This window comes from Labrus bergylta, chromosome 12, assembly GCF_963930695.1.
Source record: "Labrus bergylta chromosome 12, fLabBer1.1, whole genome shotgun sequence".
Lineage (NCBI taxonomy): Eukaryota > Metazoa > Chordata > Actinopteri > Labriformes > Labridae > Labrus > Labrus bergylta.
The window spans coordinates 10,512,209-10,537,874 of NC_089206.1; the positions used below are offsets into that span (position 1 = coordinate 10,512,209).

Genomic DNA, 25,666 nt, shown 5'->3' on the forward strand with positions numbered 1-25,666 from the left:
AAAAAGAAGTTGTGAAAAAAATGTCTCCCTGCAAGTTTGACAAGTCTATTAAATAAAAGATGAAACAGTGGGATCTTACAAACACTTGTCATGTCAATGTTTTATGAGAACAATTAGCTAAATTGACTGTATTTTCTCTTTCACAAACATGCCTTCTTCACTCTGGTAATTTTTTGAGTGTAGATTTTGCAGTACATCCTCTTAAAGCAACCGATGTTTTCATCCACACCTCACGGCCCAGGAGTGTCTCTAGTGGGCTCTGACTAAGAACCTAAGATGCTTACTGAAAGGATTTGATTTGCTTTATCTAGCTGCACCTCAAAGACATTACTTTTACTTATTAGAAAGCTCACTCAGGGTAAATTGCATAAGAGATCAAGGGTTTGCAGGGGTCTGGAGACTCTCATCTTTCCACTTCTTCTCCTCTCTTCAATACCTTTGCCGAGATGCTTTTTTTTTTTCTCCACCTGGGCTTTTCTTGTGGAGTGGAGGGAAAAAAGTAGCTTTGTGTTTGTGTGTATTCCCAGCTCCCCCGCTGTTTGTGTCGCTATGTGTGTTTGCATATTCAGGCACAAGTAAGTGTGCATGAGTAGGGTGAAGTGGATATTTTTTGCAGGTCTGAGATGAGAGACCCCCTCTGGCTGTGTAACCCCCCTGGCCCCTATCTATTTATCCTCTTGGGTGGCTCGTTACCCCTCGCAGCAAATCACTTCAGCTGCTGTCATCTCCTGCATTTTATGTTTCTACTATACAGCCTGCTGTCAGCTCCTAACGCATTCCTCTGTGTGTCTCCCCTCTTCTATTTACAGATACCATCGTGTCATCACAAAAAGGTAAGACAGCACTCCATCAGTCAACAGTGGATCCCCATGCATTTTCAGATGGTTGGTATGTGGGTGTTTTGCTCCCTGCCTCGGTGTGTGTTCTCAGATTTTCCCTAATGAGATGAAAAAACATTCCGCCATGGTGTTGATGTTGATTTGAAACTGAATCATCCAGTGTTTCTGTTACAGAACAATCTGTTTGATTACAAAGTCAATCACTCACACCCACTGACACCCAGAATAAATTATGCGTCTCTCCTGCTATGATAGACATCCTACAGCCTGTGTTCATGCATTTCTTCTGTAAGTCTCATGTTAGGTCTAATCACAGTTCTGTTCCCACTCCTCCACACTTCCATGAGCTTGTTAATGGGAGGTTGGGGGAGGTGATGTTTTGCATAGCCGATCTTCAGGAAGACACTGCAGATATTAACGGCGGGATGTTTGCAGGGTTGTAACCGTAGCCTGTTTTGATTTGAAACATGATAGGGGCCACACATTCAAACTGTCCAAACACCTCCATGGGTTGTGTTTTGAATGGCAGTCTACAGGTGTATGCACATACTGTACTGTAGCAGTCCCAGCGTTCTAGACTTCATAGTGGAGGTAATGTAGTGGCAGAGGGTGTGTCACCCTCTTGTGATTGCAAAGCAGGAGCAGACAGTCACTCAGCAGAACTCCCTGCTGGTTTTGTTGAAAATGTATTTGGTTTCCAGCTGTGCTCATAAGAACGTATCTGTTGTTTTGCACCAGCTCTTACAGAACAGAGCAGAAATGAATGAAGGTGAAAATATTTCCATTGTCACCTGGATCTGATATAATGTGCACAACATGCATATTTGAAAAAGTTCAACAGCAGGAGGTTGTCTTTGGGAACACGGCGACATTTGTCAACTTACTGTGCTTTAGATATGTTGGAGCTGCTAGTAGACACAGTGCAAGAGGCATTCATAGAGCACAACTGGGTGACAGGTTACACTTAGTGTGCTCTCACCCACACACGTACACACAGATTTGTGAGGCCTATGTATGCGACGACTATGCGGTGTATGATGCTGTCAGAGGGGCCCATAAAGGTAAGTGATGTTGCTGCCTGGGCCTCCCTCTCTGATGAATGTTGGAGGAGAGCAGAGGCTGGCGTGGTGTACATCATCCATCCACAGCCACACACACGCACACACTTTTGAGTGAGAGTGGAGATAAGAAAGGCCACACATCCCTGACAGTGGATGAATGCTCACTTTTGTTAGCATGTGTGTGTCCATGCCTGTGTTTGACTTTTATGTGTTTGTATAATTTTCGTCTCTGGCCCATACAGTACACCCAATTCAAGTCTGTTCAGCCAGAAAGAGCAACCAAATCTTTCAGTGGCTCTCTCTGTTACATACTGAGCATGCCATTGAGGAAAAAGCCCTGCCGTTTTCATCCATACACTACAAATTATAGATGGGTTGTACTTTTGAAACTGCTATTCCTTCTGAAGAGCCAAAGGCTTTGAGGCAAACATTTAGTACATACACCATGTGTTTTTGTGCAAATCTCTGAAAAGACTTGCATTCAAGCGTGTGTGTTTATGAGCCTACCTGAATGAAAAATGGATAAAACTGGACATTTGTGCACACTGCCAATGTCAACTCCCCACAGTCTCAATCTGTTATCATCCAGCATGAGTGATGTTGGTCTCACATCTGTTCAAACAGGTACAATGCTGCTGAATATGTGTAAGACCGAAGGCCAGCACATAGTAATAAGGTCCACAGTAGTCATGCTGTGCTTGAATAACCTTTACTGTTGTAACTTACCAATAAAATGATTAATACAGGACCTCATTATAACATGACCTTATTCTTTAGTTCTCATCTACTGTGGAACATCCCCTCTATCTGCCCCCCTACCATGACATCCTTTATCCGATGCCTCACAGCCCCCTTACTCTTTTCCTCCCTCTGCTCTGCCAAATGAAGTGTATTTATGGCACCTGTGCTGGAAAAACAGTCTCCACGAGTCGTCCCTCTAATTTCATTTTCAAAATGCCAGCAATAAATTTATCAAATGGGCTGAATCGAATCGGAGTCACACGCAGTGCCATCCGTCATGGGCTGTCCCTCAGGGGCCTGTGGGCGTATTTAAGCCGGCCAAAAACCTCCGCTGGCAGGAGAAAAAGCCTGAGTGTTGAGAGGGGAGTCGGGAGAGGGGGGTCCTCGTAGGAGGGAAACCAGATTAATGTACTTGTGAAATGTGCTGAGAACAATGATATGTGCTCAAATGTGTATGTGCAAGCATGAATTAGATTGTGCATGAGTCTGGATGCAAATGTGCACAGAGGTCAATGCTAATTCTTCAACAGAGAGGAGCCTCACGCTGGAATCTCAGTGAAGCACTTTGCCTGTCAATGCTTCAGCGTAATAATTGATTAATGCAAGACAAGTTAATTGATTGTTTGCTCGTTTTGCATTTGTAAATCCCTCGCAGTTCAAACGCCACATTGAGCTTCAACCCCTCCCCTTTCTCTGAACACTTCAGGTTCACACGCTCTGTGCCCTCCCATTTCTCACTCCCTCTTCCTCTCTACCCGACTTTGGCACCTTTGCCTCTCTCTTTAAACACCGTTGTCCGTCCTCTCCTTTTATTTCACCCCTCTTCTCCTCTGCCTATCTATCCTCCTCCTCTCAGCATTTATCACTGTTCAGGTTAAGCCAGGCATGAGTGAGGGTAAAGCAGCTTAGTACTAACAGGGCTAATGAAGTCAGGCCCCTTATTCCTCTAACGGGGATCAGTGGCAGTACTCTGTGAAGCCTGTCAGCATTTAATGATAAGATGAAACATTCAGACACCCGCTACGAGAAGACAGGCACACTGATATGTGGTAATAACCTGCTGCGGTGTCTTTCATGCATAACATTTATGCGTGTGCACGTATACAATACATATACACATGCACACACTCTCATGTGCATGCACATATAAACTCCCACTCCTCTCTTCAGCTCTAACATGGTATTAAGGATATACACACCAAAGTGATTGGAAGAAACGCAGCTGCATGAGAGAGATTTACCCCTCGTCTTGATGAGCAGATTGCAAACAACTCCACGTGCTTCATTCAGGATGCATGCTGTGATCCGTGATTTTCACTACTCCTCAATTCTGCAAAAAAGAAGCGTAAAAGAAGATCAATCAGAAGTCTAACATCTGAAAATCTTTTTGAACATTTCAAGCTTCATAGCTAGCTTCTTACTCATTCTTTATCCATGGCAGCTTAATGTACGCTTCTTCTTCTGTGTGTGTGTGTGTGTGTGTGTGTGTGTGTGTGTGTGTGTGTGTGTGTGTGTGTGTGTGTGTGTGTGTGTGTGTGTGTGTGTGTGTGTGTGTGTGTGTGTGTGTGTGTGTGCATGTTAGTGTTAGAGTGGGGGTGTTGTTTGTGTGTCTGAAAGCTGAGAAATGGAGTGACAGAGGCAATGGTTGGGTCAACAAGCTGCCTGTTTATCAGACTGAAAGGGTGCCTACTAGGGCTTGGCCGAATTCGGCCCCATTAACCGCAGATGCTAATTTACCTGTCAGCGTACATCTACACAAGGAAACTTCACTCTTCACAATATCTCTCTCTGTTTCTCTTTCTTCACTCCCCTTCTCTCTGAGTCTCTAAGTCAGTGGATCTCTCCCCTTTTCTACTTTTCTTCAGTCTCCTTCTTCTACAACTAAATTTGAAACATATTCTCTCCTCGAACCAGTCATTTCTCCCTCATGTGAAAGTACCTGTTTAGCTCCATGTCGAGGAATCCTGAGACACAAGATTTGAAATGAATGTATGTGCATGTCTTGTAAATATGCGACCACAGCTCCCACTCTCTAGCGTTTGCTACTTGGAGAAGCTACTTTAGATGGAATTCTACAAGGAAGCACTTCATTCATATCCAAGAACCAAAGTCAAAGCAAAGCTGCCATGTTGACTTTTGGCTTTAAGTTTTTTTGATTTAGATTTTTTATTATCTTACACTATCTGCAAAAACTACTGGATTGCATAAAAGTATATCATCTGATGTTGGATTTGCAAAGGTCCATACTGCACTTTAAGCCAACAGATCCAGTGCAGTTCATGGATGCATTTGCTGTTACTGATTGTTAAGATATGTTATGTAATGCCTAAAGCTAAAAAAGAAAAAGAAAAAAGAAAGATGAATTAATAATTCATCTTTAACTTTGCTTCCCTCCTCTTGTGATGGTTTGGTAGCTTCAGTAATTAGCTAAAGGCTACTTCTGATAGTACAGCCGAGACTTACAAAGAAAGCATGCAAATAAGAAGAACAGTTATCCTTAATCGGAATACAAAATACAGAAAAGCCGAGTGCAGAAACCAGACAATTGGTTTATGTTTGCACTCTTGAACATCAATATTTAACACAGAATTTAGAAATTCTCTAAATTGGTTACTGATAATCATAATGCAGTAATCCTCATGTGATCTCCTCAGCTATTTACAGCCTTGTAAATCCAGCTAGAAAAAGCCTTTCTGAAAGAGGAAAATGCTCTATTGTTCACAGATGCAATTATGACCACTGAGTTGATTACTGGCTGGGGTGTAAATCATGGACGCGGAAGGACTTGCATGGGCTGATGAAAAAAGTAAAAAACAATTCAAACCACACCATGACCTCAAAGGCTTTTCTAACCATGCACCCTTTCCCTCCTGTGTGTTCAGTGGATGAGATATTAGAAGCTGAGGTCATAACCTGGAAGCTGACATGCAAAAACCTCTTAACATCTAAAGTTCGTCAAAGCAATGGGACATGTCATTCAAACAAGCTGCTTTTAACCGGCTACATTTTCATCTATCTGTTCATGATCATTAACTGTGATGAGAGGAATAATCTCATTACAGTTAACCTAGCAACAAACTGTCGCCTATTATTATCTATGAAATAAAGTGCATTCACATTCAACCCTCACTGTTTATTCATTATTTTTCATGCGTCTACATTCATTGTAGTTCAATTCTAAACAACTAATCACATGTCACCAATCACATTTAATCACATATGTATCATCTGGTGATGCAGAGGGGCTTATTTTTTTACTTTGATTCTTACGTTTTCCCAACTGCCTACACTCTTATACTGTGATTGAAAGCATACAATGTCCTTAGAGAAATGTGTTTTTCCCAGGGGTGGCATGTAATTACAGATCCTCATAACAATGAACAGATTGCTATCAGCAACAAACTGCACATTAAACCATCTTCCTGCTTGGCTTTTTTTCCTGAATTTTCTTAGCTATTTCTTTATCACTTCAATCCATCAATTTGTTCCAGATGCAAATACTGTATCTTAAAAACTTACGCATGGACTGTTATAGATTTTAGTTTGAATATTCCTGAGCTCCAGAGGTCATTTCCTAATGACCTTGGTGATCCCCTGACATTAAATGTTGCCTCACCAGCAGATCAAAGTTGCCAGACAGTAAAAAAAAAAAAGCTCAAATACTAGATTGATCAGCTGAACAATTCCAGACATCCATAGTTCCTTGGTGATTAATCCCATAATTATGATGGTCTAATGACCCTTTTTCTTCAACCCCACAATGTCATATTTCTGTTTTAGTGCCCCCCTCTGATTGATAAAGACTTTTGTCATCCATTGATTCTTATTTTTTCACATCATTAGGTAATTTGTTTTGTACCCAATTCTGATTATTGATTAAAATCTTACACAAGTTATTACAGTCCCATGAGCCTCAGCTGTTTCATGTTTACTACGAATACATTTTTTTTTAAAAATGCTTATCAGTGGCGACTGGCGCATTATTCTCACAGATGGACCAAGATTATAGTTCATTAGCTTGATGCTAACACATAATGGAAATTGCCATGGACAGGCTTACAGAATTAGCATCACATAATTTGAATTAAAGAAACAAATAGATTGCCCCTAGCGCCCATTATCATACACAGCTACTGATGCTTTTACTCTACACAAAGATGATGCTGGTTGTCATTATCACCATCATTGTAAACTCCAATTGCAACACTCTAGCACAATAGTAGACTAGTTCACTGAATAAGAAAAGGTGTTTGTCTATGCAGGATACATTTGTGTCCCCATCAACTCTTGCATCTTTCTTTTTTGTGTTATAGGTTTCATTTCTTCATTCTTTGGCTGTCCATAAGTATAAGGAAACTCTGCGTATTTATTAATTGAATGTATTTGCACTAACAACAACATACTCCCAGGTTTCTTTAGATGCAGTCAAACTAGACTATATCACTCATTGCAGCAATCACTTAATGAGAGTGTCTGCAAACGTATGGTTGTCTGCTGCTGCGTTCTTCAGAAGCTACTCTGGATCCTCGCAAAGAGAGCAATGATTACCTTGACCTTTCTTTTTTTCTTTTCTTAATTTAGCTCTGTGTACTCTGCAGGAGACAGCGGTCACTAAGGACATGATATTCCTATATTGATTCCCTCTGGCCAACTAATAAGGTCCAGCATATATGGGATTTAAATGCCAACAGAAGACGCTGTGGGTTCACACCAACCCCGGACATGAGCATAATTGAAACCTCTATGACAGTACTGGTGGAAAAATGATGAGGTGGTGGATAATGTCACCCGCTCATGAAAGTAGCCTTTTTTTCCCTGCAACAATGTGAAAGGCTCTTCTTTATAGCACACAAGAGGCTGATAATGCATTTTCTTTGCCAGGCTAACCCCTGCAACATGTCCAATTGAGTGTTAGCCAGAGATAAAGATAAAGACGAAGACAAAATCACACAAAGAGAGCCTCAGCAGATCCCCATTTTAGACTCATTTAGGCTGTCTGGGCATTGAAACATTTATCAGTAAAAGACAGATAAAAGCTGAGATAAGTGTAACAAAAAAAGATGGAAAGAAAAGTAAACTGATCACTTCATGTCTGATAGAATTCTGGTCTTAAGCCTCAACTTCCAATTAGATTTGAGAACAGCTTTGTTCCTTTGACAGATGAACCTAGTTTGATATTCTCTGGCCTCCTTTGTAGTCTAAAACAATGATTGCACTGGGGGATATAGTTTTCATCCATACAGGCCAACCATAACTACTGTATGTAGAGATAGACTCCAGCTGATCAATATTAACTGCATCAGGTCTGTATGTGATGGTGTGTGGCAGGTCTCTGGAAGATGCCATTGCTTGCTGTATGAAACCACCCAGGAACTGAGGTGCAGTAATCCCACGGAGAGCATAACTCTTTGTCATGATTCAACAACATGTTATTGTCACAGGACTACCTGCTCAGAGTCACTTACACGAGTCATACATCTATGTCTTTTTACTGACAGGACGCCACAGTTGGGTTGGAAGCCCTATGGCGCCGGCATTGCCAGGGAAGCGGGTGGCATATTGCACCCAGCAGGACAGCTCCTATGTAGGCCTGCTTGGCAGAGGGATTTGGCCAGCTTGGATTAGCTCAGCGGGGTGAAACAGAGGAATACAGGCAGGGAGGGACAGGCAGGAAGTGGAAGACAGAGTACATCAATCTCTGCTCAGGACACGCACGCCTGAGAAACCTGAGAGATTCATAGAGTCTTTTTCATGCACTGTTGCACACCAGAACAGATTCCCGAAACTCAGTCAATCTCATTTAGCCGAGGTCCATGTTAAGCAAACAATTACACATTAAACCTCACATTCACTTTGGGAATAGTTTTTCCCCTTTACACACTTTTTTGATTTCTTCTTCTTCCACATAAAATCAGACATACATTTCTGAGCAAGTGTGAAAATGTATTCAAATGCACATAATGAGATAAACACATCTCACGACTCCACAGTCACACTAATTAAAGAAGCTTATTCCTTCTACAGTGCAATGCTCCCAAGCCTCGTCTACTGCTCAAAGGGATGTCACCACGGTAATGACAGATGGGCATTCTCAAGCCAAAACAAAATAAGTAGATGTAAATGGTTAAAAAAAAACACACACACACACACAAAGACAGAAAAGAAAGCAGAGCCAGTTGCCTCTGACAGACTGCTGAGAAGATGTCTCTTTACTCTTTGCTGAGGCTGGTTAATTTCTGTCCGAGGGATGGATCCAATCCAAGAGTTTATTACCAAACTTCAGATGAAAAGCCTCTCCGTTTTCTGACACCAGAAAGGGCCAAGAAAATGAATCGGGGTCTGGACAAATTGGCATCACTCACAAATGCGCAGTGGGAAGGAAATCTCAAATGTAGAACTTTTGTCTTCCTTCAGCTCTTCTGCCACATATCTTACACTTTGGCTGATAACTCATTTGACAACTATTCTATTTTATTTAAATTATGGAGCATCTAACAAATAATTTGTTTAACAGTACAAGCTAATATAGAAACACGTATTTGTATGTTAGTCTTAAAGACATATGTAATATTATGTTGTTCTATCAGTGCAGGTGACAGAAACAGTGAGAAGAAATGAAGGGAGTGTGCTAAAGAATCAAATATAGAGTTGCATATGCTTCTGCAGGTACTCAGGCTTCACATGCCTATCTTCAATGTGTTGGAATTCCCAGGGCCCCTTCAGTGCTTGAAACCAAACAAAGAAAGACCCTAGAGGCATTCTCCTTTGGAAGCCATTGTAGTGGTAAGAGATGGCAACCACATTGAATAAACAGACGTCTCATAACCAGAAGAAAGAGCAGGCATTCCTTCAGGAAACACGACAGTTAACGATTAAAGATTTAGAAAGAAGAGACTAAGAATCAGCGTAATAACGTGATGAAAAGTTTATGAAAAATGATGACAGTGTCGGATTATCACGAGGTCTCTATGGAAATATTTCTATGCTCTGATTCTACAATTTATTCAGCCGACCCGTTTGTCTACAGCGACGTATAGGGATCCAGCATTTCTCATTTGCAAATGATGAAATGATTAGCCAACTGTATAAGTGCGAATGAAGGATTATTTAAAAAAAACTGTTAAGATAATCCATGCATGTCTCAGGGTTCCAGTGAGAAAACTAAAGCCCTTACATCACCTTCCTGTTGTGCTCACAGAGCCTGTCTTCTTAAGCGTTGTTTTTTTAAGTGCACCACTTTAAGTAACCAATTTACACTCAGCAGAAATCAAGATAACAAATTACAGTGCAAAGCTACGTACGTTTCCAGTCAGCATGTGTACCCTGGAGAGAGAAATGGCACCTAAGAAGGAAGGTAGGCCCAGATGGATTATTCGGGGCTAATTCCAAGCACAAATCAGCTCTCAGCCATCAATAATTCATGTGGAAGTCTTTGAAAAGTAAACACTGCTGAGCCCATTAAAAACCCAGATGGGCACAAAGCCATAATAGCATTGGATCCAGTACACAACTTAACTCTACATATGGACAATGTGTAGCCACTACAGACAAAAATGCTTGCTCTTATGGAAATCCAGTTCTCACAAGAAGAAGTGGAATCTTTTGCAGACGTGACCAGTGTTACCTGCTGCAGGGTTAGCATGTCATTAATGTTAAAGATGACAGTTGAGTGAAGCAATTAAAGTGACAGGTGGTGCTGGGATGTGTTGAGTTTTGTGGATTGATCTTCTATGTCAGCTATGTTTCTTTGCGCTTCACAGCTATGGGAGACCTGCGCTCTCATTCAGTCAGTAAATGCACATAGCTCAGATGTTTTAAGAGGATCACACCCCCACCGTATAGTTCGCTTCTACTCTTCCTTTTCCAATATCATTTGCACATTGAGTTCTCTCCCGTTCAGCATCAGCCGTTTTCCTTTCTGTCCTTTCATGTACTTTTTTTCATGGTCTGTTTGTGATATTGAGACTGTAGGGAGTTGCTGGATGTGCCGTATGTTTATGTAGCTTTTAGCAATTCCCCATCCACAGCACTGCAGTCCCCAGCTGAACAATGAAACAGAGGGAGGGGTCTCTTTTTTAGTCTGTCTGGATAGCTCATTAGATAAAGAGGTGGTTCATGTACTGTTGTGTTACTTCCACCAGTGGTATAAGTCTGTTTGCCTACCTGTATATTTCTCTTTTTCTTGTTCTCTGTATCTCTCATCTTTGCAATGCTCTAGAGAAGGTCTGCTCAGTACAAACAGCATCTGTCGGGAAAAATGACAACATCTATAATCAACAGTGGAATAAAATACTTACGTCTCAAAATATCCAATGTATGATTTAAAATATGTACTAGATTTTCTCAAAATGCAGTAGTTTATTTATTTTTTTATTGGAATTGTTTTACATCTAATCAGATTCATCAGATTCAGATTTAATTTCCTCCAATACTTTCCGGTGCTTATCTTTTCTTCACCCTTCATGTTTTGCAGTCATGCCTATCATTCAACCTAACACCTGATTTGCCATTAGTGTTTTTCCACGTTATTGAAGTGTGAAACTCTTTCTTTTACTTTCACCTCACATTGCAGGGGCAAATGGTCCCTGAGCAGTACGTTCTAACAGGTAGACATCAAACAGCCACTTCCTGAGAGTATCTGGGAAGCAAGTATATTCACATAGGATCAGGTATACAGCAGGTTTCCAGGCATATGTATTCATGTCTTAATGCACAGAGGAGTGAGACCGTGAGAGACGGAGGAGTTCCCGTGTGGATTAAATGCTTACTTTGTTCGTGTGTGTGAAACTTGGTATGCTTTTTCATACAGGTATAAGTGTGCACGTATCTGTCTGTCTATGTTGGTTTGAGTGAGCATGTATTTGCACACTCCAGGGTTTGAGTGTTATCACTTTTGTTGCAGCTCACTCCATTAGTTGGGTAGGGATTCCAGTGCTCTGCTTCCAGACAGAGGAGACCAATTAAAGCCATCAGGCAGCGTCAGGGGAGCTGCGCTGCCCTCAGAGCCCGCAAAGCTGCAGAACAGAGGGTTTAGACTGGCTCCATCCTCCTCCATCAGCTCTCTCTACCTGCAGACAGATATAATGAGCGAGATTCTGGGACATTTACAGGTTAAATACTTACTAAATTGCATATGTAGATTAATTCACTGCTGTTACTACTTTCATTGTTTTTTTTTGTAATGCATCCTGTATTGCATCTATTTGCATGAATTAGCCTAATACATAAAGATTGTTGTAGTTATTTCTATATTGTTTCCACACATGAACACCAGCAAAAGGTCAGGTGTGTCTATTACAGGGTTAACACATGTAGACAAGTGATCACTCATACTTATTCTAAAGGGCAGTTAAGAATAAGCGATCCAGCACCTTTGTGATGTTACATGTTGACATTTCCCACAGGCCTTATGGACCTTTTGAAAATCTAGTTCAGTTCCTTCAAAAGAAGAAAATAACTCAAATATATTCATATCTCTACATTCGAATCAGGAGTTCCAATCCAATAGAGAATTGATTCAGCTCCATCTTGCGCCCAGTGTTGATCAAATTGAATTCACGCCTTACTTTGGTAAATCCAAACGCTCCTTTTTGTATGACCTTATTTCAGAACACCCACAAAAACTTTGCGGTTCAAAAAGAGAAGTTTTGCTATGAGGATGTTTGCTTGAACACTTTTAAATCATTCACATCTCCGTGGTAGAGCTGCAGCAGGAAGAAGCAGAGACTCAGCAGAGTTTGAGGCCTTCCCAGTGGGTGTTATTATTGTGTGGTTTTCCTGCAGCCTTCCACACTAATGCTCCTCTGGTCAGTGATGCTCGGCCATGCTTCGGGGCTTTGTTATAGCGTAGAGGCCAGAGATGTCATACCCTGTTACAAAATAAGGCACCAAATATGACCTCCCCCCCCCCTCTCTCTCCCTCCTGCTCTCGCCTCCCCTGCCCTGGGGATCACGGCTGTGGAAATAGAACCCATTCCGTAGTGTCTACTCAGTAGGTAATAACCCGCTGTTCAGCCTCAGATAAAGAGCTCCATTCATTAAAGTGGCTGCTCTCTTTCCCCACACGAGTGACACCTATCCCCCGGGAAAACAGTGTTGAACTGCTGGGTTGAAGCTACAGGCATGACCCTGATTGAGTCTCTCTGAGCTATTTGGTGGAGGAAAAATAAACTGCCTATGCACCTGCATCCTAAAACTTGTACTCCATCTGATCCCTGTTTCTCTCAAAGGGAATCCTTACTCTTTTTTTAGCATCCTTCATTCCCCTGCCTTCCTCTTCATACACTAACTCATTGCCTCCTTTATCTACTAATTTCCCCTGCACAACTCCATCTGACGTCCTAATAAAACCTCCACTTCCCCCCCCCCCCCTTGCACTCTGGTGGACTTCCTTACCCTTATTTTGACTCTCTCGTACCCAAGCTCTTCCCCCCTCTGATTGTTTCTCTTTTTTCTCCCTATCCTTTTCCATTTAAATCTCTATTGTCTTTACAGTTCTGTTTCTCCCTCGGTCTCTACATCGTGTCTGTGAGGTCCCTAACTTCCCCCTGGAAGTCACTGATGCATGTAACGGTCAGCGGTGCTCATGGGTAAATGTGTAGATCATTCATCCTCTGGACAGGTATGTAATAGAGGCGAACGAGGGAGAGAAAGGGGGACAGAGTGGGATCTCTGGGGGTATGAGAATCAATTTCATCGGGAATCACCGGAGCACAGAAGCAGAACTCCTCTCTTTCAGCCTCTCGTATTCTTCCCTTCTTTCTGTCTCATTCCCGCTCTTACGCTCTCTGTCTTCATTTCCCCACTCTACTATTTCATTCTGCTTTTACTGATCAACTCGCAAGACTCTCTCGCATTACACTAGCAAAGCAGCGGGATATGTCCCTACACAAATTAGAACACAGAAGCCATTATTTAAGTCAACCCTTTCTCTTGGCTCCGGCGAGAAAATAATAGTGCTGTGTTCAAAGCTGCAGAACAAAGGAAACACACGGTCTCTCTCCCTTCTACCATATCTCCCTGGGAAAAGTAGTGCATCAGAGCAAACCCTAAAGAGGGGGGGGGGGGGGAACCTACTGAGACCCCGTAGTGCTAATAAAGCTGGCCAAGGCGAAGGTCCTGATGTACTTGTATGGAGAGTCAGTGGAGAAAAACAGCAGCAACATGCACACAGGCATTTTCAGTCACCTGTGAAATAGAGCTTTGGTTAAAACAGCGACACATGCATGCGCTCGGTACCTGCAGCAATGACATGCATTCGAATGTCCTTAATGACATGACCAACCCCGCACACGTTCCACTCCATAAACTAAAATGAATGATTATTTGCCGACTAACACACACCATTTGACCTGGCACACTGGAGGAAATGGTGACGTGGGGAGACAAGGAAAATTGCTCATCAATCACAACATGGATGGTCAGGCACTCTCATCCTGTAGTAGTAATGTTCGGTGAATTGATTATGGAATGATGAGGTGGAGTAAAATGCTGCGTCCAACACATTTATAGCAGCCTGAACATTTTCTTTTTTTTTTTTTATGACGGCCATAAAAGGTTTGCACAGATGCTAATGTTTCTACACAATGCCTGCAATGGAGTGTCAATTCTGAATATTATCTTAGTTTGGAAAGGAGACATTGATGAAGTGAGATAGGATGAAAAGAGAGACAGGAGAATGAGAGTGATAGAAGGAGCTTCTGCTGAGTGGGATTTTCCACTCTACCAGTACAGAAATGATGCATAACCCTACACTATGCCCTTTAATTGCTGCTATTAATATCAGTTAAAGTTTTAATACCTATTTATTAAAACTTCAACTTTTTTTCTGAGGCCTAATGTGAATAGAATTATGAATCTCAAGGGCTGTGCTCTATAAAAAGACTCAGACATACATTATTAATGCTCTACCACTTCATCTACAAGATCTCACTCCTATAAGATTGGCTGAAAAGGAAATAACCCAAAGGTCTAATACTAGGATGAATTTCACCATTAACTGCGCCTCGTGCAAGTTCTGTGGATATTTCTATTAAAACTGCACATTTCACTTCCACATTACCAAAAAGTTCTGGCAGCGCCTTGAACCTTCTCATCATTAGCTGGTGGGACCTGACAGGAGATCTCTGGTCAAAATTGGTCATGGATAAAATGTAAACAGTGTGGAGGAATGTACAAAGCAGCCTAATTTGTCTGCTTCTAACATTAAGGGCCTTTCCTCTGTCAGATAATGTGTGGTGTGGAAAGCCCCGAGCACTTATCTGCTGAGGGGAAAAAAAACAGCAATATGTACAGAGAAACATTTTAGGACGACATGGATCCAGTTATCCCCTGTTATTAGAGTTAATTATGGTTCAAAGATTAGAAACTTTCTGTTTTGACACTGACTTATCTGAAGTGTGAACTTTGTACCAAAAGTTTTGAATTTTATTTGGTGGGCAAACGAAGCATCCAGAGTCTGAACTGCCTTCATACTTTATAGATGTGAAAAGGGCAGTTAAAAGGAATAGATACAGAAGACGTAAAACAGAGATAAGGAAGGCTGTTTGAGTCAACCCACAAGCATATGTTGCATTAACATGTGGAGGGGAAATGTTAATTCAATAGCAATGACATCAGCCAGTTAATCTTTTGCAGGAGTCAGTCCCTGAAGCCATCAGCTTTCATCTGACAATGATATAGCTTCTGGGAGCGACAGACTTTGTTTTATGTTTCTGCTGAAGCTAGTGGTTAACTATGAAGGATTTCAGTCCAGTACTCCCTGTGATGTCATTTCTTAAAGTCCGAATAGCAACTTAAGAAGTACCCTGAGAGTAGGATATGTGCTAGCTGCACTTGTATACAGATTCTGTTTAAAGAGATGAATCAACTAGTTTAATAAATGTCAGGTTACCACCAATGGCAGATTGTGTTCCGCCTCTCCTGCTCTACACAAAACTTTTTTCCACATACATCCAATGCCTGCTGATACCTGCTGTCTGGTCAATACTAATCATTACAAAAAGGCAATACAATAGCAAAAGAGAACACTTCCAATAACAAAAAAAATGTGCTCCTAGACCTACAGGTTAACAGTACAGTGAACATTATGCCTACATAAAAAAGTTATTGTATCACCAGAATGCATAATACAGGTAGTGTTTTGTGTCTTTAATGTGCCAAAAGTGTCTGTGAGAATCTGTTAGAAGCATATGCTTCATTAGGCATCAATAGGCCACCACACATATAAACATATATCAAACATAATGGCTCTACTATCTCTCTCCTATACACGCTCTACTTCTTTTCCTCTTTTTTCTTGTATCCTTAACCAACCCCCTCTACGCCCAGTATTCTATTTCATCATTCTCCTCATAGTGGTCCCCCGCACCTTCGTCTCCACCTCATGGTTTCGGCTGGAGAGTATGAAATGAAGCTTGTATAATTAAATATTAACATCCTGCTGATGAGGGGATTGAGAGCGAGGGTAGGAAGAGGAGCACACCACTGAATCCTCTGCCCTACTTCTTACTGCTAATGTCCACTGGGAATTATTCATGTATCTGCTAACCTGCACTGGCACCCAAGGAGGCACAGGGGTAGCAGCGAGCTGAGTGGCACTGCGTGAGCCTGGGTCAATCAACTTTGGTAGCAATCCTATTTGGGGGAATAGAATTCCAGGGTGGAGGGAGGCTTTCATTATTAATTAGCCTGTCAGTAGCTGTTCTTATCTGTTTGGATGAGTGTTCAAAAGGGAAGTGGCTGCAGTACAAAGTTTTTTCATCAGTGCAAATGGAAGGTAAAAGGTAGTTGTCAAAATTCAAATGTCTTGAATCAACAAGTCAGAGAGCTCAAAAACGCAAGACACGGAAATCATGTCAGAATCATGAATCCTTTGTTGCGTCTCGTGAAAAAAAAACAGTTTTTACTTTTACCAAGAATTTGATGTTGGCAGACATGGATGAAGCCAGTTGACTTTTAATTAGGAAGTGCTAATTTAATCCACTAGTTATTATCATATTTGTCTTCAGCTGACTTGCAGCTTACCATGTACTAATAGCAGAGGAAAAATGTGTAAACCCTCCTAAGGGACAATAGATGTTCCAGTTTGGGTGTTTGTTCAGGTATTAACATACACAAGTCCTCCTAATCTTGACAATTAGTTTTGATTAAACCAGGATTTATGCGAAATCTGAGCTGTGTGAGTGGATCGGCATAATGTGCCTCTGTCTTTTAACTTCACTGTGCATCATGCTAATGTCTGACAAAGATGAGATTTGACTAATGGCTTCCTCATTATAATTTGAAGCATTTAAAGATGTGTTCAACTTGAGTCAGTGCTGAGTTGTGCTCTCTGTTTGAGTTCTAGTGTTGCCTAGCGTGCTTAAGCTCTCTCTGGTACTCATTCTGGTCCAGTCAGGCTACTAGAGACACCTCCTCACACCTCACAGAGCACTGACTTTGTTTTGTTTGGGTGTGTGTCAGTGCATTACGCTGTGCATGCTTGTAACAAGGTTGTCTTTAAAAGTGAACGGGGGGCAACGTTCCCTACCACTGCCCCTTAATTCTTCTCCGCAAGACATCCATGTTCAAAGCGAACGCATCATGCAGCTCAAGGAGGCCGTGAAGCAATTAGGGCTCCCTGCCGCCGCTGGCATGTCAGCTCCAGTAAATAAAAAAACTCCCTGCAACCCCCGGGCGAGCTTTGACTGGAGACAACACGTAGCGGACTTCTCCAGGAATTCAAAGGGATGAACTACCTCCAACCTTCCCCTCCCTTCCACTTCTGCTCTGCTGAATCACAGACCCCCAAAGGACCGAGTGGGAGGTGGATAGTGGCCATGTGTTTGTGTAGATTGTGTGTGATCTTCCATCTAGAAGTGACCACCCAGTGAGGCTAATGGTCCCACTGCTTTCTGCATCTCCAGCTGTGTGAGCAGGTTAACCAACCTACACACTACATCCATGGCATGACAAACTTGTTTTTCTTTCACTCTTGCTTTTTTCCCATAGCTCTTACATATTTCCTGACTCAGTGAAGCAGTTTCTGGACTTGTTGTTTATCATGCTTTACTTAGTAGCCTGGGTGAGTGCTTACATAGAGAGACTTAAACCTAATCAAAATATCTCATCCATATGTCCATATCTAATAAAAAACACAATAATGACAAGTGGCCTTTACTCATGTCTTAACTGCAGCTCCTGGATACTGTAACTTCCATTTATCAATACAAACAGGCACTCGCCTGCCACCCATGCACAAACAGACACACACACCTCTTCAGGATACAGAACAAGTTATTTTCCTGCCCTGCTGTGTTCTGGGGGTCCACAAACTCACCTCAAACTTGAAACTTTAAAAAAAAGCTGATGAAAGTGCTCTGCATGCCACTGCAGAATTGTCCCCCTCTGGAGTTTTAAATTCCAAATGTGTTCATTATTTGTTTGTGTTTTAAATGCCTCCCTGCACCTCACGGGAGGGGTTTGTTATCTATAGTCTAAGGAACAAAGTTGAGCCAGAGAGAGAAAGCATAGAGAAAAAGAAATTGGCATTGGGAGAGAAGAGTAGATGATTTCCCCTGCTACCACTCTAGCTTTAAAGAGTAAACATAATAATAGTGCTCACCTATTGGTGTCAGGAGTTTTGCAAAGGGCCCGCTTTCACTCAGTATAACTATAGGATGCACGGCTCCAAATACCTACTTTGTTATTCAACTCCACAGTGAGAGAGAGGGGGTAATGTACGGGTGAAAATCTTAGATCACACCACAACTAATGACACCATTACTAGTAGCATTACTACAACTATCATGTATCATCATCATCATCATTATCTTAAAGGCCATAGCCATTTTCAAAGCACATTAAGTGACTTTCTAACTAAATGACAATGGGAAAGATTACATTAAAGGGAAAGACTTGAAACACCAAAATAGTCATCATAAAAATAAAACATGAAAAGGCAGTTCAAGGACTATTAAGTAAAGTTAATTATGTAAATGTTTGTTTTTAAAAATGGGCTTGAATGGAGGGTACTGACTGAGCCTGAACTCATTAAGGAGGTCAATCCAAAAACAGAAACGATCGGATGTCAGCGGCTCAATTATCCCTTGAATCAAGCACATCAGGACATCAAAAAAAAAGATCTCTTGTTTCTGTCTTTGACATCATTCTTTCTGTTTGCTTATTCTTTTTAATATCTAGCTGTGCATGCTGATGCCTGTTCTTCAGGAGTGTTTGTGTGGGTTTATTAGCAATATCGCTTCTTTGCTGTTGTTGATAATGTGATTCTGCTAATGACAGAGGTAATTGCAGTGGGAGACAGAGAGGACTGGCCTATTTGTTGCTGAGCTTGTCAAAGAATGGCTGAACATGCACCTGCCATCTCCAGAGATCCTCATTAAAGAGGAGAGATGCCACTTCCCAACATCTCAGTTCCCCTAGAAGTCACACGGTGTAAAATGTGCACAGTGTGGGTTACATGCAACCGCAAAAAAGCACCTGCATCACACACACATATGTCTGTTAATATAACCAATTTCCTTTGGAAAGATTCTTATTCGCTGTACACATTTTCCAATTTCTCAGAATCAAAATTAAACATTTCTCTTTGTTCGCTCCCCAGTGCACACTGCAAGTTAAGGTGTGAAATTACAACCTAACACTATCTCCTCCTACTACTAAAAACCAGGACAGCAGCTAATGCCGCGGAACACCGACTTACCTTACCATCAGGAGCTATTTTCAGAAACTTCCCCAAATGTATCCTTATTAAACTAGAAAAGATGAAAAAGAAGAATCTATGTCTGATTAAAAGGACAGTCCTGCCCTTGTGAGCAGCCATGTACATTGATATTATCAGATCAAAGCATGTTGAGTAGATAGTGTGTAAAGAGTGAAGTAAGATGTGCTGAGATCACTCCTCCGGTCACAATTTGCATTCATTTGCATTTAGTATGTTTAATTCGTGTCAAGTCCTTCTGCCACATGAAAGATGCAGCATGTCAAAATCCTCCTGTACTTGTTTCCCCCTTCATGTATCAACCAAATCTTAGGGAAGTCCTTCAGATGTAAACATAAAAAGAGTCTCTGAACATGTAAGGAAAGCCTTTGTCCTGTTCAGACTTATGTCCATGTGCATGTGCTTTCTCATGAGAGAAGACAGCTCATGTAGGTGGACTGGGAATGAAACAGGATGTGATCTTTCAACCGTTTCAACTAATTGGTCTGCCAATTCTTCTGCCTTCCTGCTGCTTCTCTGTTCCCCCACAACCCCTTTTAAAAGCACTCTCGCTGACTCTGTCACCTTCGTCTTTTACTGTCAATCATTTGTCTCACATCCCTCTTGAACTCTACTCCTCTCTGCCTTTTAACTTCTCTTATCACTATCTTTTTAAAGCACCTTTTCTCTATCAACCCCCGTCCCGAATCATTTGTTCGACGCCTTTGATCTCCCACTTGAAGCCAGGAAATAAAAGGTTAGGCGCTGTGATTGTTAGCTGCCTGGTTCCGGTGTGGCCAGCTTCAGGCCCGTCAAGTGACCTCTCTAAAGGTTCGGCAGGAAGAGCAGGGGACGGCGATGAAAGAGAAGACGATGACATTTGTCTCTCAAAAATGTTAAGCATTTTCATATATCCTTTCACTACATTTTTCCAAGTCGTAATCCGCCTTTTTTTTAAGCTCATTCCCTTTTAAATCCTCAAACAATGTAACAAATTGCAGATCTGTACAACTCTGTGTGTAATTTGTTTCAAACAGCTGCTAATGTAATTTTCACTTTGTTCCCCACCTCTCAAAGGAAAAGAAATACCCAGGGATCTTTTGACAACCATCTTTACTACTGATTTTCTTTCACATTGGGAGACTGTAAAGCACAGATTGATCCAAGTCACTTTGTGTCTTTGTGCTGCCAATGATCAAGACAGCTGAAGAAAACAGAGAATAAGACCAAAAAGAATTAATGAGGGATACATATCACTACTAAAGTTTGAGAGTGTAAATGATACCAGAATACACCACACAAAGCATTTCAAACAGGCTGTACATGCTTTAGCATCTTTTTATGTACACACGTGTGCCTCCAGATGTGACAAGATTAGGATCGTCACTTTTATTAAAGCTTAGGTAGATAGTTGAATCGATTAAAGCTGCAACCAACTCAGAATAATGTTGAAATCAGATTTGACTGTTGAATACAAAGATGTGTGCTTATCAGATATGTAGAACTTAAATTAATGTAGAAACAAGCCAGGCTAAAATTTGCTACAGCCTAGGTCACAGACAGTGTACCCACAGTGTTTTTAGGGAAAGGAGAGCTTTATGGATAACTCTGCTCCAAATTAAAACCTTGTGAACAATGACTGCTAAAAGGACTTCTAACTTTAAAAACAAGCTGAGCAGATAGAAAAAAAAAAGCTGAGCGGCAGTTTGCTTGTGACACTCTGCGTCTCAGAAGACATCAGAGAATATAGTGAATGAAATTAAATTAAATCGTTCGGCCTCATCACAACCTGTTGGTCAATGCCTCTAAGACCACATCCATCTGTGATGCAGTCTTTCACATAATAACGCACGGAGGCGGAATGGTGTAACAGGAGATGGTGGTAATGTGTAATGTCAGAGTCAGTTGGGCGGAACAGTGCTGTGTGTGCACGTCGGAGTTTGTGTGTAGGTGAAGCTCCCGCTGTGTGTTGACATGCCAGAGCTAATGCGTAAAATCACACACTTGGACACAAATAATTTGCCGTTGCGGAAGCAATGTTTTGGTAAAAAGGCTTTATAACAGCTGAACCTTGTCACAGCTTTGTTTGTTAGAGGAAGACATCTCTGAATAATTGACGTTCAGGTGAAGACCTCTTGAATGCTAAAGACTGAAGGGCTGTAAAGTTGATCATCTCTGATGTTTCTGTATTGATCTGAGTAAAACAACACAACTAGGTCATTTTTAAGAATTGAGAGTTGACTCAGAGTTTTTTCAGATTTCAGGGTTTCGTCAACAATTGATCCGAGTCAGTCTTTAAGGGGCAGAGCTGGAGAGGTTATTTCTCATTTCATGATAACGTAGCTGTAGCTTGAAAGTGCTCTTTATGCTTGATTCTCATTCAGTGCTCAATGATAGTCCTGTAATATTTTTCAGTTTGAATTGAGACAAGGTCATTTAGCCTGTGTGAAGGAAACTTGTGAACCTTGGAGCTCTATGGCCAGAACTGGTCATTTGGCCACCATGGCAACACAGATCTTATCCTATTCCCATATCTGCCCCAGACTAGTCACCCTGAAAATGTCATATCTAATATTGACTCATTTTAGCATGAAACTTTAATAAGCTGTCAGAGAGGGGAACCCAAGCAGACTCTCTCCATGAAGGGTGTATCCGGTCTCAAATTATTGGCCTTGTTCTGCTTTACCAGACCCTTTCACATGTATCCCTCACTTTGACTCTCCTACATTCTCCTTAATGTATGGCTGTGTAATATTTCATGGCAGTGCACACGTTTTCTTCATCATGTTGCTTCACATTACAATTACATCCTCTGGTTGAGATTAAGCTTTTCATTCTTTTCCCATTCTCCTTTTGTGTGCCGCTTCTCCACCTCTCTTTTCCTTTGTTGTCCGTCCTCCCGCTGTCATCTGATTGGTGCCTTTGCCAGTGTGCTGCGTACTTCATTACTCTGATTCCACCACGTCTCAGGTGGGCTTTCCACCAGGGAGACTGCGGAGAACTAGAAATGTGTCAGTGGCGGTTGGGGGCATTGTGCCCTACTGAGCAAATAAAATCACCCAAATAACATCAGAAAATTGTTGGCTCCTGTGACAGTAGATGTGAAAGAAAGCGTTGCATGGAGACCGTTCAAGGAAAGCGAGTGAAGACAAATATTCACGCAGATCACAGGACCCAAAGGACGGGGACACACACTCCTGGACACACAAATAATACCCAGACAAGATCTACAGATGGTAGACAATGATAAAGTATATTTGGGATTATTTTAGACTCAAATGCCTTTAACCCTTAATGTTTCTGTTGGATCATGTTATGAGAACGTTTCAGCAACAGAAAAAAAAAAATCCTCTCCACAGACTCTTGTGCTGTGTAATTACAGAGTTAGTTGAGCTCCACTACTCTCTTATCTCCTCTATTGGGACAAGAGCCACATGAATGGACCCCTCTGTTCCCCATCCTCGCCGGCAAGCACCAAATCCCTATCAGTAATAGATTTGCTCTCAGTCCCCTCTTTTATCTCTTTTTCCCATCCTCTCTCACTCCCTCACCCTCTTTAATTCTTTATACCAAGTTGCATTCAGTCACGGAGTCTGTGACACTGCTGCGTTCATTTATCTGTTAAAGAAATGGTGGGATGATGGGATTACCCATATTTTCACATAATGCTTTTATTGTGAATTTTGGTCCAGCTATGGAGTGAATAAAGTAACTTGCATAGCTGTTTAGTTCTTTTTTGGAGTCCCTGATATTCTTTCTTTGCAAAAAAAAGTCATAAATGATGTAAGCTGTAGGTTACGCTAGATTTATTTTTTCTTGTGGGATCTCCCTCTTGTTCTCTGCATCCCTCTCTGACTCTCTCTCTTTGATTCACTCTGTTTCTCCCTCTCTCCCTAAGGTGTTTATGTACCTTAGTAATTAAGCACCTTTTTTTAAACATGTAAATAAGACTATTTTCTAAAATGCCCAACTCTCATAAACCTATGAGAGTTGCTATAAAAACTGAAACATGGACAGCCTGATGTAGCTTGTCTGTTAATGCCTTTGATTCATTCTAATTTACGCTCGAGCACACGCCTATCTCTCCTTATCCTTGGTAAAATCAATCCTAATAATATTTATATAACCAAGACATTTCAATAGTATTTAGTTTAGTATCACCTTAATTTGGGTCAAACTTGTGAATGATGACTACAAGAAGGGATGGAGCATCAAGACTCTACTAACAAAGAGTAGCTCAGTGCATCAGCAGAAAACATGACCAGGTTTTAAAGTTAACTTTTAATCTATGTTCACTGAACTTTAAGCTAGCTCCTTTTAACTTGCACTACACTGGCTATGTGCACCTTCACTTGCAATATGGATACATTGTTTTGTGGTAATTTTGCCATGTAGCTAATTTTAAAGAACTGTTTCTCTGTCCCAAGAAGAAACAATGCTTCACCAAAAATCAGAAAGCCAACATATATACTGATCTTGAGAGTATTTCTTATAGTCAATGTCTGAAAGAGTTATGTATTACACATCCCTCCTTGGGGATCGTGTGTATGTGCAATTGTGTGTCCCTCTCTGCGTGGTTTGTTTGTGCATTCAATAGGAACTAAAACACAAATGGACTGTAAATTTTTGTGTTTACTAAAGCCTCCACTGCTGTTTCGCCTCTTTCTTTTTTGCTGAGGATAGCACCGGGTGTCAAAGCAGGCAAGAGTTTGACATCCTGATGCTGTTTGAATCTCAGGCCAGAGGCTGTCAGTTCATTGAATATGTGTGTGTGTGTGTGTGTGTGTGTGTGTGTGTGTGTGTGTGTGTGTGTGTGTGTGTGTGTGTGTGTGTGTGTGTGTGTGTGTGTGTGTGTGTGTGGGGGGGGGGGGGGGGGGGGGGGTAGGTGGCTCAGTGCCTCTCGTTTGAAGACCTGTCTGTTTGACATCGCTTTCCCTCGCCACCTGACTGAATATTTGTATTCTCATGCAAAGCTGGTCTAACTGTCATTCAGAGCATACAGCACACTGAGTTTGCATGTTTGTGTGTTTCTGCACTCGTACACTTTACTGAAGACTGCTGAGGTCTGAAAAGTGGTACCTCAGTGCTTTTATTCAGTAAAATAATCATAATGAAGTATCACACTCTGGCTTCCTGCAACTCTTTTCTTAAAAAGCAGAGTAGTAAAAGAAACACTGGACATTTCCTTCTCTGACATTCTCCTGTCATTTGGAATGAATTTAAAGGATGTTATTTTTTTGCTACACTAAGAGGGAATAGGTCAACTACAATGTCTGTCATTCTTTCAGCTTTAATTAAGACTCACCAGAGTGCACAACATTTGAGTATTTTGAATGCATTTCCTCAAAACCACACTGCCAAAGCTAGACCCAATAAAAGATATCACTTGACTCCCCTGACAGCTTCCTACTGTTGCATGCAAACTTTGATAATGTGCAGTCAACAAATACAGCTCTGCAAACCATAGATAATTGGGTGGTGAACATTGCAGCCATGCCATTACAGTTCTTGTGTTTGGAATGGCTGTCTGCTGCCATCAAATTGACATAATGTAAAAACATTGAGGACCATTTCAAGTCATCACTTCCGAATTGTTGAAAGCTTTTCAAATGTATTGGATTTTCTGTGCTTGCTTTTTCCTTTATATCTTACATTTCTTACTTTTCTTTCTACCATGCAATTAACGTGTGAGTGAACTCGCAGGCTCTGCCAATTCCTAATAGTCTGTCCTTGACTTTAAGAAAAAAACAGATTGAAAAAAAGAATTGCATTGACTGTTTTGGAGAAAAGCTTTAATTGAAATCAGGAAAAGGGGAATGAGGCGATGTGTGCCTCTCGTCTCGGCTCTCTCTAGAAGCACTGTCAAACAAATTGTGTGTCTGCTGATAATGTAATAACACAGCTGAACAAAGCGTTCTCTTCAAAGACATGGCAGGAAAAGGATGAGGAGAAGAGAGTTGTGTTCACTTAATTTTTCCTTTCTCCAGACATGACAGTTTAAATCAACAATCCTCCAGCTCAGATAAGAGATGTTCATAGGTTCTCCACTCAGTCTGCCCTCTGTCCATCTGTTTGCTGAGCTGTGTAGCTCAGGAAATGAGAGGGTTTTTTCTCCCCCTGTCTAAACTGCTATGTTATGGAATGAGAGTTGGGCTTGTAGAGGCTTATTTGAATTGCACACATTTACATATATCATTTACATATATCATGTGCATGCCTTCAGCAACTGAATATGAGACAATCTATTTCAAGAATGTATTTCAAGATTGAATCTGAAAGGCTCAATTCAAAACAAACATCAAAACTTTCCAGCATTTTTAAACAAT

The 25,666-nt window shown here is 41.3% G+C and overlaps 1 protein-coding gene across 1 annotated transcript in view; it reads left to right on the top strand.

Annotated features, from left to right (window-relative positions):
* The window catches only part of LOC109992345 (cadherin-4), a 211,861-nt gene that overhangs the window by 91,115 nt on the left and 95,080 nt on the right, over positions 1-25,666 (top strand). The window contains exon 3 of the mRNA XM_020644902.3: positions 810-833. Within this exon, the coding sequence (XP_020500558.1) occupies positions 810-833 (24 nt within the window). The remainder of the gene's footprint in view (positions 1-809; positions 834-25,666) is intronic.